The sequence below is a fragment of the Tachyglossus aculeatus genome, chromosome 13 (assembly GCF_015852505.1).
Source record: "Tachyglossus aculeatus isolate mTacAcu1 chromosome 13, mTacAcu1.pri, whole genome shotgun sequence".
NCBI classification, from domain to species: domain Eukaryota; kingdom Metazoa; phylum Chordata; class Mammalia; order Monotremata; family Tachyglossidae; genus Tachyglossus; species Tachyglossus aculeatus.
The window spans coordinates 1,256,637-1,269,149 of record NC_052078.1 but is presented as its reverse complement, the minus strand read 5'-3'; the positions used below and the strand labels follow the sequence as shown (position 1 = coordinate 1,269,149).

The 12,513-nt window shown below is 58.8% G+C and overlaps 2 protein-coding genes across 2 annotated transcripts; one reads left to right on the top strand and one right to left on the bottom strand.

Moving 5' to 3' along the window:
* The first annotated feature begins 525 nt into the window (after positions 1–525).
* On the top strand, positions 526–2,748 carry LOC119936267 (5-beta-cholestane-3-alpha,7-alpha-diol 12-alpha-hydroxylase). The gene has a single exon (XM_038755788.1). The coding sequence runs from the start codon at positions 717–719 to the stop codon at positions 2,208–2,210; it is 1,494 nt and encodes a 497-aa protein (XP_038611716.1). The 5' UTR covers positions 526–716; the 3' UTR covers positions 2,211–2,748.
* A 3,332-nt stretch (positions 2,749–6,080) lies between these two features.
* On the bottom strand, positions 6,081–12,146 carry ACKR2 (atypical chemokine receptor 2). The gene is made up of 5 exons (XM_038755445.1): positions 12,138–12,146; positions 10,837–10,876; positions 8,941–9,001; positions 7,227–7,345; positions 6,081–7,186 (listed from the first exon to the last, which is right to left on the bottom strand). The coding sequence occupies exons 1-5, from the start codon at positions 12,144–12,146 to the stop codon at positions 6,081–6,083; spliced, it is 1,335 nt and encodes a 444-aa protein (XP_038611373.1).
* Between the last annotated feature and the right edge of the window lie 367 nt (positions 12,147–12,513).

Sequence of the window (12,513 nt, the reverse complement as noted above, 5' to 3'; positions counted from 1 at the left end):
CTTGTAACCTCCCCAGTGCTTAGAACAGTGCTTGGCACATAGTAAGCGCTTGATAAACGCCATCATTATTATTCTCTGAGCTCTGCACAAAGCGAGCACTCAATAAATACTCTATCGAACGATAGATTGTAAGGCCCGCCCTGAGCGGCTGGAGCCACGGAAGCCACCGAAATGCCCGACTGGTGCTCGAAGCAGCCCCTCTCACGGGCGCTCTGGGCTTGCAGCAGGTGGTGGCGGGGCCAGGACACCCATGAAGTTGGAGGTGGGGAAGATGGCCGGAGTGAGGGTGTGGGGCAGCCTGGGTTTCTGAGGCTGAAGAAGAGGCAGTGGGGGAAGGAAGCCCCAGGGTGGGGGGCGGAGGTAAGGCAGACAGAAATGGAGGCACAGAGCCAGGAGAGAATGGAGCAATTGGGGAAGGAACCCGCCCCCACTGGGTAAGCAGCAGAGGGGAGAGGGGGCGGGAGGCGGGAAGATCACAGATTAACCAGCTCTTAGGTCAGTCTCAGCTTCAGAGCTTCTGCGGCGGGAGTGACCTCGCTCGCCCGACAGAGCAACGGCTCTCGACCCCTAGCCCGAAGGCAGCCTCCGCTCCCAGGGCCCAAAGCCCTGATTGTGCTCAGTCCCCACCTCCCAGAGGGGCAGAAGACCACCTTCGTCCCCCAGACGGGCTGCTTTTCGGCGGCGGAGGGGCCCGAAGGGCGGGAGAAGAGGCGGCGATGGCGCTGTGGCCGGTGGTGCTCGGTGCGCTGGTCCTGGGGCTCCTCGGGGCCCTTCACCTCCTGGGGGTCTTCCGCCGACGCCGGCCCGGTGAGCCGCCCCTGGACCGGGGCCTGGTGCCCTGGCTGGGCCACATTTTCGACTTCCGGCACGACTCGGCCTCCTTCTTGAGCCGGATGGAGCGGCGGCACGGCGACATCTTCACGGTGCTCCTCGGCGGCAACTACTTCACCTTCGTCTTGGACCCGCTCTCCTACGGAGCCGTGGTCAAGGAGGCCCGCAGCCGGCTGGACTTTGACCTCTACGCCCGGGAGCTGGTCTTCCAGGTCTTCGGCTACCGAGGCCCCCGGGAGGACCACGGCATCATCGTTAACGCCAGCGTCAAGCACCTCATGGGCCAGGGGCTGGGGCACATGACGCAGGCCATGATGGAGAACCTGGCCAAGGTCCTGCCCAGGCTGGAAGGCCCCGGTGCGGCCGGCTGGCGGCATGACGAGCTGTTCCATTTCAGCTACAGCCTGGTCTTCCACGCCGGCTACCTGACCCTGTTCGGCTGCAAGGAGGAGGCCGGCAGCGGGCCCCTCCTGGATAACATCTTCTGGGAGTTTCGCCAGTATGACCGCCTCTTCCCCCGGCTCGCCTACTCCGTCCTAAGCCCGTGGGAGAAGACCAAGGTCGAGCAGCTCAAGCGCCACTTCTGGGACCGGCTGTCGTGCCGGAAGATGGGCCAGTGGGCCAAGATGAGCCCCTGGATAGTGGACCAGCAGCGCTCTCTGGACGAGCAGGGCACACCCCAGAGCATGCTGGACCGTTTCAACTTCATGATGCTCTGGGCCTCTCAGGGCAACACAGGCCCGGCCTCCTTCTGGGCCCTCTTCTTCCTCCTCAAGCACCCGGAGGCGCTTCGGGCCGTGCGGGCCGAGGTGGACGGCATGCTCCGCGAGGCAGGCTGGCGGGGCGGCAGTTCCCTGTGCCAGGTGACCTACGACATGCTGCAGCGGACCCCCGTGCTGGACAGCGTCATGGAGGAGACCCTGCGCCTGACCGCCGGGCCCATCCTCATCCGCTCCATCCTGCAGGACATGACCCTGGACATGGCCGACGGACGACGCTTTGCCCTCCGCCGGGGCGACCGCCTGGCGCTCTTCCCCCACCTGGCTGTGCACCTGGACCCGGAGATCCACCCCGAACCCCACGCCTTCAAGTACGACCGCTTCCTGGGCGCCAACGGCAGCCGCAAGGTGGATTTCTTCAAGAACAGCAAGCGGGTCAAGTACTACAGCATGCCCTGGGGGGCCGGCGTGTCCATATGCCCCGGGCGCTTCTTCGCCACCAACGAGATGAAGCTGTTCACCTTCCTCATGGTGGCCCACTTCGACTTGGAGCTGGAGCAGCCCGAGGCCGAGATCCCCCCCTTCGACAAGAGCCGCTGGGGCTTCGGCATCATGCAGCCCACCGCCGACGTGCCCTTCCGCTACCGGCCACGCTTCTAGCCGAGGAGACCTCTGCCCTCCGGGACCTTGGTGAGAGAGAGGGACCCGGCGGGAGAGGCAAGGGTAGGGCAAAAGGAGAGTGGGCCGTGTCGTAGGCGTCCCAGCCTGCCCTCCACCCATGAGCATTCCCCAGGCTTCCTCCCTCCATTACCCAGGGTCGGTCACTGGATGCTGGCTCAAGTGGGGACAGTGGGTTGGACTACATGACCTCTGGCTGCCTTCCGGGTAGCAGAGCCTCTGTTTCTCCTCCCTTCTCACCTACTCCCCATCCTCCTCCTCCTTCCGGGGGGTGGTATTCCCTGAGCTCCTACTGTGTGCGGAGCCCTGGGCTGTGGGCCTGGGGTCCCCAAAAAACACACCACACACACACACCAGCGGGGAGTGAGCTGAAATTCCTACCTTCAAGAAGCTTCCCGCCCAGCAGGAGCGGCCTGCCTACAGTCTGCTTAAGCGTTTATGGGGTAGTGTAATGGTTCCGCATCCATGCTGCTTTTTTCCCCCACTCTCAGTTATGAATGAATGCACAAGTAACAGTCTCCTTGTGAGTCTCCTCCACCCTGACCTGCCCGGGCACATCACCCCCTCATATACGGATGGGAGAAGTGTGGGTTTTGGTAATGGATTGCTGGGGACGGCAGAGGCAATTCAGGCAGGGAAGAAGGGCAACGCGGAAGCACGGGGAGACTCTCTGCTTGATAGCAGCAGGGAGGAGTGAGCGAGAGAGCCAAGAGGTGTGCTGTTTCGCTCATCTCTTGGCAAACTGGGGCATGGAACATCACTTCCCTTCTGAGTGGTTCTAGATCAAAGGTCGCATGGGGAGGGAGAGGGTTGGAACCTGGAGCTAAAATGGGGTCACTGGGTGGCCAAACTTCGGGGGCCTCCTCTCCCTTCCTACTCTGTCCTCCCTAAACCAGACCTGTCCTCACCCACCCAAACCAAGAAGGGGTTTGAGAAGCAAGGCCCACCCCGCCCCTCTCCTGTCCCTCCAAGGCCAGAGGGGTCAAGCCCCCACCCCCCCGGCCACCTGTGGGCTGCCCAGCTGGACCCAAAGGGGAAGGGAGTGGGCCGAGAAGAAGGGTGGAGGGGAAGGGGTCGCATCGGGGTCGAATGACTGGATGCTGCACAAAATCACTGATCGGGATTCCTACCTGCCCCCACTGCAAAGCCCCCCGGGGACCCTCCACCTGCTCCAAAAGCCCTGGCCAGCGTGGTCTGCGGGGGGACCCCTGAGCTCCAGGGTTGGCCTGCTACAGCCAGGAGGGCCGCCACCCTGATGGAAAGGTTGAGAATCTAGCAAAAAACAAAACCCGCCTCACTGACATCAGTACCCGCAGCCTGCCCGCCCAGTCAAAAGGCCTCAGGCCCCTGGAAAAATCACTGCCAGCAAGCTCTGCGGTGTGTGGGGGGGGGGGGGGGGGCGGGGCGGGGGCAGGGGTCCTGAGCCTCCGAGGACTGCTAGGACTTGGGACCCCCTCCTAATCCCACGGGCCAGGTGCCACCCTCCCCACCTTGTGGGCTCAGGGTCCAGGCCTGGCAGCGGGGGCCCTGGGGCCAGGCCTCAGGGCAGGGGTGCAGCAATACCCAAGGCTCCCTCGGGGATGAACCCGGCCAAGAGAGGTCCGTATGGGAAATCAATCCCTTCCGTGCCGACCCAGGCACGAGCCAATGGGGAGGAGAGAGAAGGCGGGTTTGGGCTCAGGGGCTTTGAAGGTCCAGTAATAATCAAGGCATTTATTCAGCACAAAATGATACAAGGTTATGAGGACGGAGCCACCACCCATCCCCACCGGGGCTCACCTTCGATCTCATCCCCACCGAGGAGAGGAGGAATCTGAGGCCCCACGAGGCTGAGTGACTTGGAAGGTCACCCAGCAGACCTGGGGGAAAGCTGAGACTAGAATCCGGGTCTCCCCCCTCCTCGCTCCGACCATGAGACCACAAGTTCCAATCTCTCCCTGAGGGTTGGGGGAGTTTTCCTGCAGGAGGGGGCTGCCTGGGAGCCACCTGTATAGAGGGAAAACTGTCCTGGTCTAGTTAAAACAGGGAGGGAAGGCTATGCGCAGGGCGTATGTGGGGACAAGAAGGAGAGGGATGTGCTGGCATGAGGCTGGCAGAGGAAAGAAGGGGGCAAGTTGGGGGAGAGGGGGCAGGGAATCTGGACTGAATTTTGGTGTCAACCTGAGTCAACTGGAAATGAATCCTCCAGAGGCAAAGAGCTCCCAGAGAGGAATCCCTCCATAGAACACAGGACGCCGAGCTGGACCCCAGCTAGGGTAGTCCCGTGGCTTGCCCCTTCAGGGATGTTGTCTGGCCACCCTCCAGGCCACCAGTTGGCTTTACTAGGGACGAATGGACCGTCCCACACCCTGACTCTCCCCTCTCCATCACTCACTCTCCTGCAGTGCCTCGGCACAGGCCATCCCACACCCAGCTCTCCTCACTCCATCCCTCATTCTCCCCCAGTTTTTGTGGTACTGGTTAGGTGCTTACCATGTGCTAGGCACTGTTCTGAGTGCTGGGGTAGACACTAACTAACCGGGTTGGATACAGTCCCTGTCCCAAATGGGGCTCACAGTCATAAGCCCCATTTTGCAGATGAGGAAACTGAGACACAGAGAATCAAAGGGACTTGCCCAAGGTCACACAGCAGAGAAGTGCCGGAGCTGGGAATAGAATTCGGGTCCTCTGACTCCTAGTCCCGTGCTCCTTTCACTAGGCCACGCTGCTTCTCCCCAGTGACTCAGCCCAGATTATCCCACACCCAACTTTGCCCACTCCATCCCAGACTCTCTCCCACTGACCCAGCACGGACCTTCTGCCACCCCTCACTCTCCTCTCTCCATCTCCTACTTTTCCCTAGTGACCCAGCAAGAACTGACACCCCTGATTCTTTCCCCTTTCTGTTCCTGACTGTCCCCTCTCCACTCCTGACTCTCCCCTAGTGACCTTATGACCCAAGGCAGACCGTCCTACACCCATGACTGTCCCCTCTCGTTCTTGACTCCCCCTGTGACCCAGCACGATGCTCAGCCACGGGACCAGTTCCTTACCAGATAGCTCTTCCCGGTAGTGTCTGAACCTGTGGCCTTCGGTTCCAGTGGGGACCCCTCATCCTGGTGAGTGAGATTTGGGGAACAGCAATTCTGAGTTTGCTCTGCCCCAATCCTTCCGGGTCCATCTGCCGACTGGAGCAGACCCCATTCAACAAACCCAGGGCAGGACAACGGCCCAGGAGAGAAAGGTATTTTGTGGGGAGAGATTTCCAAATTAACTTAGGGGAACTGTGTCCTTGGGAGACTTGTTTTGACTCAGGCTCTCTCTGGAAGGCAAGAAAAACATCCCACATCCCCCAAGGTGGGAACGGCCTCCCCGCCACAGTGAGTGAGAGAGAGGAAGAGAGAAGGAGACAGATACAGACAGAGAGATGAACCTGGAGCATATAGGACACACACCTGCACGACCCTCCCTGGCTCACACCTGGCCCCGGCCCGGGGCAAGGACAATCCATCACACAAATGACAACACCTTCTCCTGGGAGTCCCCTACTTCCTGCAGCCCGTCAGTTGGGGGGGCGGGGGCCGCAGCAAGAAGCAGTCTGGTCTATGGCACCTCGAGGGTGGTGCCTCCAGCATGCCCCGCTATCCGCCGTGGCCCTGGGCCGGACGGAGCCTGGTTACGGCCGACGAGCGCACGTGCCCACAGGCCGGCTCCAGGACAACCTGCAGTGCTGGAAGGGTGCGCTGGCATCTCCCGCCACCCCACCCAAACCAACTGGGGAGAGGAGGGCCTGCTAAGTGTGTGCTTTGGGTGGGGGCCCAGGGATGGCGTTGAGGGCCAGGCTCTGCCATGGCCCGCTCAGGGCTCCCGGCCCTAGACCAGGTCCTCCAGGGTGGTCTCCCCACCGGCGGACCCGGCAGATCGCGAGGGGCTGGGGGGGTTCCAGGCCCTCGGACAGATGGACCGACACATCCCTCCCAGGTGGGCCCGGAGGCGGCGGCTCAGGAGGGTGTACAGGACGGGCGTGAGGCTGCAGTGGGTGAAAGCCAGGCTCTCAGTCACCTGCAGGGCATAGTCCAGGCTCCGGCTGGACGCACAGTCCGTGATCACCTGCAGGTCCTGCAGGGAGTGCAGGAACAGGGCCAGGTTGTAGGGACACCAGAGCACGAAGAATGCGGCCACCGGCGCGACCACCGTCCCCACGGCCCGCCGACGCCCCGGGGCCCTCAGCGTGGCCAGAGCCCGGCCCAAGCGGCCGTAGAATGCCAGTAGGCACAGGAGTGGGAAGAGGAAGCCCAGGACGTTCTGCAGCACCTTGAGGCCCAACCTCCAGGAGACCCCGCCGAGGCCGTAATCGTGCTCACAATTGCGTCGGCCTCCTGGGTCCTCCCGCACGCGGGCAAAGGCCAGGTCTGGAAATGCCAGGCCGGCCGCCACCCCCCACACCACGCTGCAGAGGAAGAAGCTCCTGGGCCGGGACTGCCGGCCGCCGCGGGCCACCGCCAGGAAGGCATCCAGGCTCAGGCAGACGACAAAGAAGACGCCGCCATAGAAGGAGGCCGTATAAGCGGCGCTAACGACGCAACACAGGGCGCCGCCAAACGTCCAGCTGAGGGCCGCCTGGACGGCCCAGAACGGGAGGGTCAGGGCCAAGAGGAGGTTGCATGCAGCCAGATGGAGCAGGTACACCTCGGCGCTGCCCCTTTGGTGGGGGGTTCTGACCAGGGCCCCCAGCAGCAGGAGGTTCCCAACCGCCCCAGACACGGACACCAGGGAGAAGAGCGTGGGCATGAAGACCCCGCCGAAGGCCCGCACCGCATCCTTCCGGCAGGGCAGGAACGACATGAGCTCATCCGAGGTGTAGAAGTAGTCGTAGAGGCTGGTGTTCTCAGGGCCGATCGTGGGGGACGGGGCGGGCAGTGATGTCGGAGTGAACATTCCTGACCCTGGAGAATCACTGGGTGTGCCACCGCTGCTGTCTGGACAGGGAGAAAGGGTTTGGGGTTGGGCTAGGGGCACCGAAGGGCCCCAGAGGAAGCCGGGGCCTGGGGCTGAGGGAGCTCTGAGTCTCGGGTCTCTTCCCCAGGCTCAGGGGTCTGGCTGGGCTGGGGGGCTGGGACACCTCAGCCTCGGTCGGTCTGGGATGGGGAGCCAATCCCAGAGCAGAGAGAAACCATCCTGCTGGGGTTTCCTCAAATCATCCTCGGGATGCCCAGGCCGGTGAAGACAGCTACCATAAGACCCCGTCTCCAATCCACTCCAAGGAGACGGCCCCCCAAGAGCTGCTAAGACCAGAACTGCTCCCTGAAGGAGGGAGGGTGCGGGGGAAGTACTGCATTTGAAGCAACAATGACTCTCCTCCCCCTCCAAAGCCTTACTGAAGGCCCACCTCCTCCAAGAGGCCTTCCCTGACTAAAACCTCCTTTCCTCTTCTCTCGCTTCCTTCTGCATCGCCCTGACTTGCTCCCTTTCTTCATCTCCCACCTGGCCGAACCCCACAGCACTTATGTGCATATCCATAATTTACTGATTTATATTAATGTCTGTCTCCCCTCTAGACTGTAAACTCACTGTGGGCAGGGAATGTGTCTGTTATATTGTCACCCCTGGCACCCACCAACCCCTCCCAGGGGAACCAGGCAGAGGGGACCCAAAATGCTCTCTCTGCTTAATCGAGTCACTCCCACTGCTATCTTTCCAACCGGGGTGGCATCCCATCCCCCTTGCTCTGGGGGCTGGGAGCAATTTGGGATAGACCTACACGAGGGAAAAACCCCTAGATGCTGCCACTGCCCTTAGCGGGTCTTCCCCTTGGCCTTACCACCATCTGGGGGGTAGCGGGAGACCAGAAGTCTAAGCAGAGCCGGGTCCCAGCCCCGGGCAAATGAGAAAATGACACCACTCTGGACACAGCCTCCACTGGACTCTGGTCCACCCACAGGCCGGCCGCACTGGGGGAAAGGTTCCTCTCCATCAGCTGCCGCTCCCACTCAATCAATCAATCAATCAATCGTATTTATTGAGCGCTTACTGTGTGCAGAGCACTGTACTAAGCACTTGGGAAGTACAAGTTGGCAACATATAGAGACAGTCCCCACCCAACAGTGGGTAGGAGCGGCGGCGCACTTTGCCTTGAGCCCACCGGAGCAGGGGCCGGAGGAGGGGGAGGGGACGGAGAGAAGCGGTGATTTTCCAGGCCACAGCCAGTGAGATAGGGACAGGGAAAGGGAGTCTGAGAAGTCCCAAGAGTTTCCACTTTGGGGGCGGGCCTAATGGGGCTCTTTCGACAGGGTGGTCCAGCCCCCAGGGTGAGCTCGCCACACAGCCGGGATGTGACCGGTGCCCCAGTGATCATGTTCCCCTGCTCGGGGCAGTGAGCAGGAAGGGGAGGCCCAATCGAGAGGGAAGGTGGGTTGAACCCAACTTTGGGGTTCTGCCGGGGGGGGCAGGGGGGGGAGGGCAGAGAACGGCGCAGAGGCCCAAGGGGATCTGGCGGACCGCCCTCCGTGCCCGGTGCCCCTCAACCGGCCTGGGAGAGTGGATGGAGACTGGGGACTGCAGACTCAGAGGAAGGGAGGGGCCATCATCACCTCTACCTAAACAGAAAAGACAAGCCCCTTCCCATTTTGGGCACTCCCTTCCGCGGAGAGTCGAACCCAGCCCAGCATAACCCAGTGGGGACTGGGGAGGGGGCTGCCGGGCAGACTGAGGGAGAGTAAAAGGAAAAACTCACCCTGGGATGTCGGCCACCTGCCTCGCCTGCGGCACTGAAGGAAACCATCTGTTACGAGCTTCTAGGGGATGACAAGGCCCCGCCAGAAGCGGGAGGGGCGGCCGGAAAGTTGGCTGGGAGTAGACAGCTGGATAGATAGACGGCAGAGCTTCCGCTCTTCCTGACTGAGAGCCAGACCGGGGGTGTGCAGGGGACACCGCAGTCCCCCTCTGATTCCAGTCAGACCCCTCCTCACAGAACCAGGGAGAGGCGTCCTGGCCCAGGGAAGCTGGACAGTTCTAAAGTATGAGTCAAGAGTGGGCCATTTCTCTCTCCCACCTCACGCCACCCCACTCCCTCGACCCTGGGCTTCCTGACAGACCCCTAGGGACTTCAGCCGGTGCCTGTGCTCGGGTGTCAGAGTCCATCCGGGAGCTCGCCCTTGGGGCTCTGATGGGCCGGGCGGGGAAGACTATGGGAATCTTCTTCAAGGAATCTTCACTCCTGCAGGGAGAAATGCCAGGCTGCGAGACTCCTGGGCAGAGCCCAGAGCTCAGCAATAGGTGCAATGTAATAAGCTTTACAAATTAAGGGATCTGTGGGATCCAAACACCCTCAGTGTTTAGCCCAGCGTTAATCAGAACAGGCACAGTCCTGTCTAATATGGGTCTCATAGTCTAAATAGGGTTTTGGGGGGAAGCAAAGTGTACGGTATACAGAAGAAGAAACTGAGACCTAAGATCACACAGCAGACCAGAGGCAGAGCCTGTGTCCGGTCCCCACTGGCTCGGACTCATCATCATGAAGGAATTTGTTAAGTGCTCATCATGTGCCAAACACTCAACTAAATTCTCGGGAGGATAAGCAGGTTGGACACAGTCCCGATTCCACATGAGGCTTGCAGTCTAAGAAGGAGGCAAAACAAGTACTTAATCCCCATTTTACAGAGGAGGAACAGAGGCCCGCCAAAGTTAAACGACTAGCCCAAGGTCACATAGCAAGCAAGTAGCAAAGCCGGGATTAGAAATCAGTTCTCTAATTCCCAGGCCCAGGCTCTTTCCACTAGGCCATGCTCTTCCCAGCTTAAGGTGACAAGGTCAGTCCTCCCCCTCCCACCTTTTCCCCTCCCACTAGACGCCAGGGGGAGGGTGGGGAGGGGATCATGGACATAGCAGCATCCAAAAAAGGGCCAATAGGGTGTTCCAGTAGCGAATCTTGGAGCTGGGGAGCTGGGCCTCCCATTTATTGAGTCCTCCCATTTATTGAGCGCTTACTGTGTGTGCAGAGCACTTCACTAAGCGCTTGGCAGGGTCCAATAGAACAATATAACAGACACATTCCCTGCTCACAACAAGTTGACAGTCTAGAGGGAAGACAGACATGAATAGAAATAAATAAATTACGGATAAGGACATAAGTGCTGTGGGTCTGGGAGGGCATGAGGGGAGCACAGAGACCCCTCCCCTCCACCAACCTCCTCGTTGTTGCTGGCTAATGGCCGGGCTGTGTGTCCTGGAATGCCCTCCCTCCTCAAATCTGACAGACAATGGCTCTACTCCTCTTCAAAGCCTTATTGAAGGCCCCATATCCTCCTTTCTTAGACTAAATTCCTCCTTTCCTCTTCTCCCACTCCCTTTGCCCTTTCCCCTGCCGGCCCCAGGCCCACAGCACTTATGTCCATGTCTGTAACTTCTTTATTCGTATTTATGTCTGTCTCCCCCAACCTAGACTGTGAGCTCATTGTGGACAGGGAATGTGTCTGTTTATAGTTGTACTGTCCTCTCCCAAGCGCTCAGCCCAGTGCTCTGTACACGGTAAGCGCTCAATAAATACGACTGAATGAATGAATGCGTGAACAAGAGGGAGTGAGGGAGGAGTGGAAGAGGCTGAGGAGGAACAGATGTCCCGTGACTTCACCAGGGTTGCGGAAGCGGGAGACCACAGGGTTGGCTTCGGCCTGCAGTCACGAAAAGGGAGTGTCCTATGTGACAGCCTGGACAGTTACCACCCTACCCCGCACCCCTTTCAGGCCAGGAGGAAAAGGGAAGGAGGAAGATGAATCTTTGCACCCTGAGCTGCAAAGCAGTGTGTACTAATGACAAGAGTCCGGGCCTGGGAGTCAAAGGACCTGGGTTCGAATTCTGGCTTCTCCACTCGCCTGCTGTGTGACCTCAGGCAAGTCATTTAACTTTTCTGGGCCTCAGTTTCTTCATTTGCCATCTTCATCATAATTGCAGGATTTGTTAAGCACTTACTATGTGCCATGCGTTGCCAGCGCTTAGAACAGTGCTTGGCACATAGTAAGTGCTTAATAAATGCCATCATCATCATTATTATTATTATTACTAAGTGCTGGGGTGGATATAAGCAAATAGGGTTGGACACAGTCCCTGCCCGACGTGGGGCTCACAATCTCAATCCCCATTTTCCAGCTGAGCTGAGGCATAGAGAAGTGAAGTGGTTTGCCCAAGGTCACAGGGCAGACAAGTTGGGCGGAGCTGGGATTTGAACCCATGACCTTCTGACTGCCAGGCCCGGATTCTATCAACTACACTATGCAGATTCTCATCACAGACCACAGAGGAGATAATAATAATAATAATAACAGCATTTATTAAGCGCTTACTATGTGAAAAGCACTGTTCTAAGCACTGACACTTACTCTGTGCAGAGCACCGTGCTACCCTCTTGGGAGAGTACAACACAACAGAATTGGTAGACAAGTTCCCTGCCCACTGGGAGCTTACCGTCTAGAAGGGGAGATAGAGGTGAAAATAATTTACAGCTATGGATGTAAGTGCTGTAGAACTGAGGGTGGGGTGAATATGCTGTGCTTAAAGGAGACAGATGCAAGTGCCTAGGTGAGGCAGAAGGGAGAGGAAGTAGGGGAAATGAGGGGCTAGTCAGGGAAGGCCTCTTAGAGCAGCGTGGCTCAGTGGAAGGAGCACGGGCTTGAGAGTCAGAGGTCATGGGTTCAAATCCCAGCCCCACCAATTGTCTGCTGTGTGACTTTGGGCTAGTCACTTCACTTCTCTGGGCCTCAGTTACCTCATCTGGAAAATGGGGATGAAGACTGTGAGCCCCAAGTGGGACAACCTGATCACCTTGTATCCTCCCCAGCGCTTAGAACAGTGCTTTGCACACAGTAAGCGCTTAATAAATGCCATTATTGTTATTATTATTATTATTCATTCAATCATAGTTTATTGAACACTTACTGTGGGCATTGTGATATTGAAGCCCGTTCTAAGAGCTTCAATATCACAATGAACAGACACATTCCCTGCCCACGACAAGCTTACAGTCTTAAGAGGGAGATTTTAGGAGGGCTTTAAAGGTGGAGATAGTAGTCATCTGTTGGATGCGTGGGTGGGGAGGAGAAGAGGCCAGAGAAGAGCAACAGGAGCCATTCCGTCCACCCCCAGAGCTTCATCCTCTAAGCTCTGCCAACTCCTGCACTCGTCACTGTAAAATGCTCCCTAGCTAGACTGGAAGTTTCTTATAGAGAGGGATTGTGCCTACCAAACTCTACTGTATCCAACCTTCGCAACATAGCTAAAATCTGCCCTTTCTCCTCCATCCAAATGGCTACCG

Excerpts from the sequence above, each read along its gene's own strand:
- ACKR2 (XM_038755445.1), bottom strand. Across the intron at positions 9,002-10,836 it reads CTCCCGCTTCCGCAACCCTG|AAGCTCGTAACAGATGGTTT; the intron begins GTGAAGTCACGG and ends GTCATCCCCTAG. Across the intron at positions 7,346-8,940 it reads CAGGTGGCCGACATCCCAGG|ACCGACCGAGGCTGAGGTGT; the intron begins GTGAGTTTTTCC and ends TCCCCATCCCAG.
- LOC119936267 (XM_038755788.1), top strand. The coding sequence starts at position 717 with ATGGCGCTGTGGCCGGTGGTGCTCGGTGCGCTGGTCCTGGGGCTCCTC.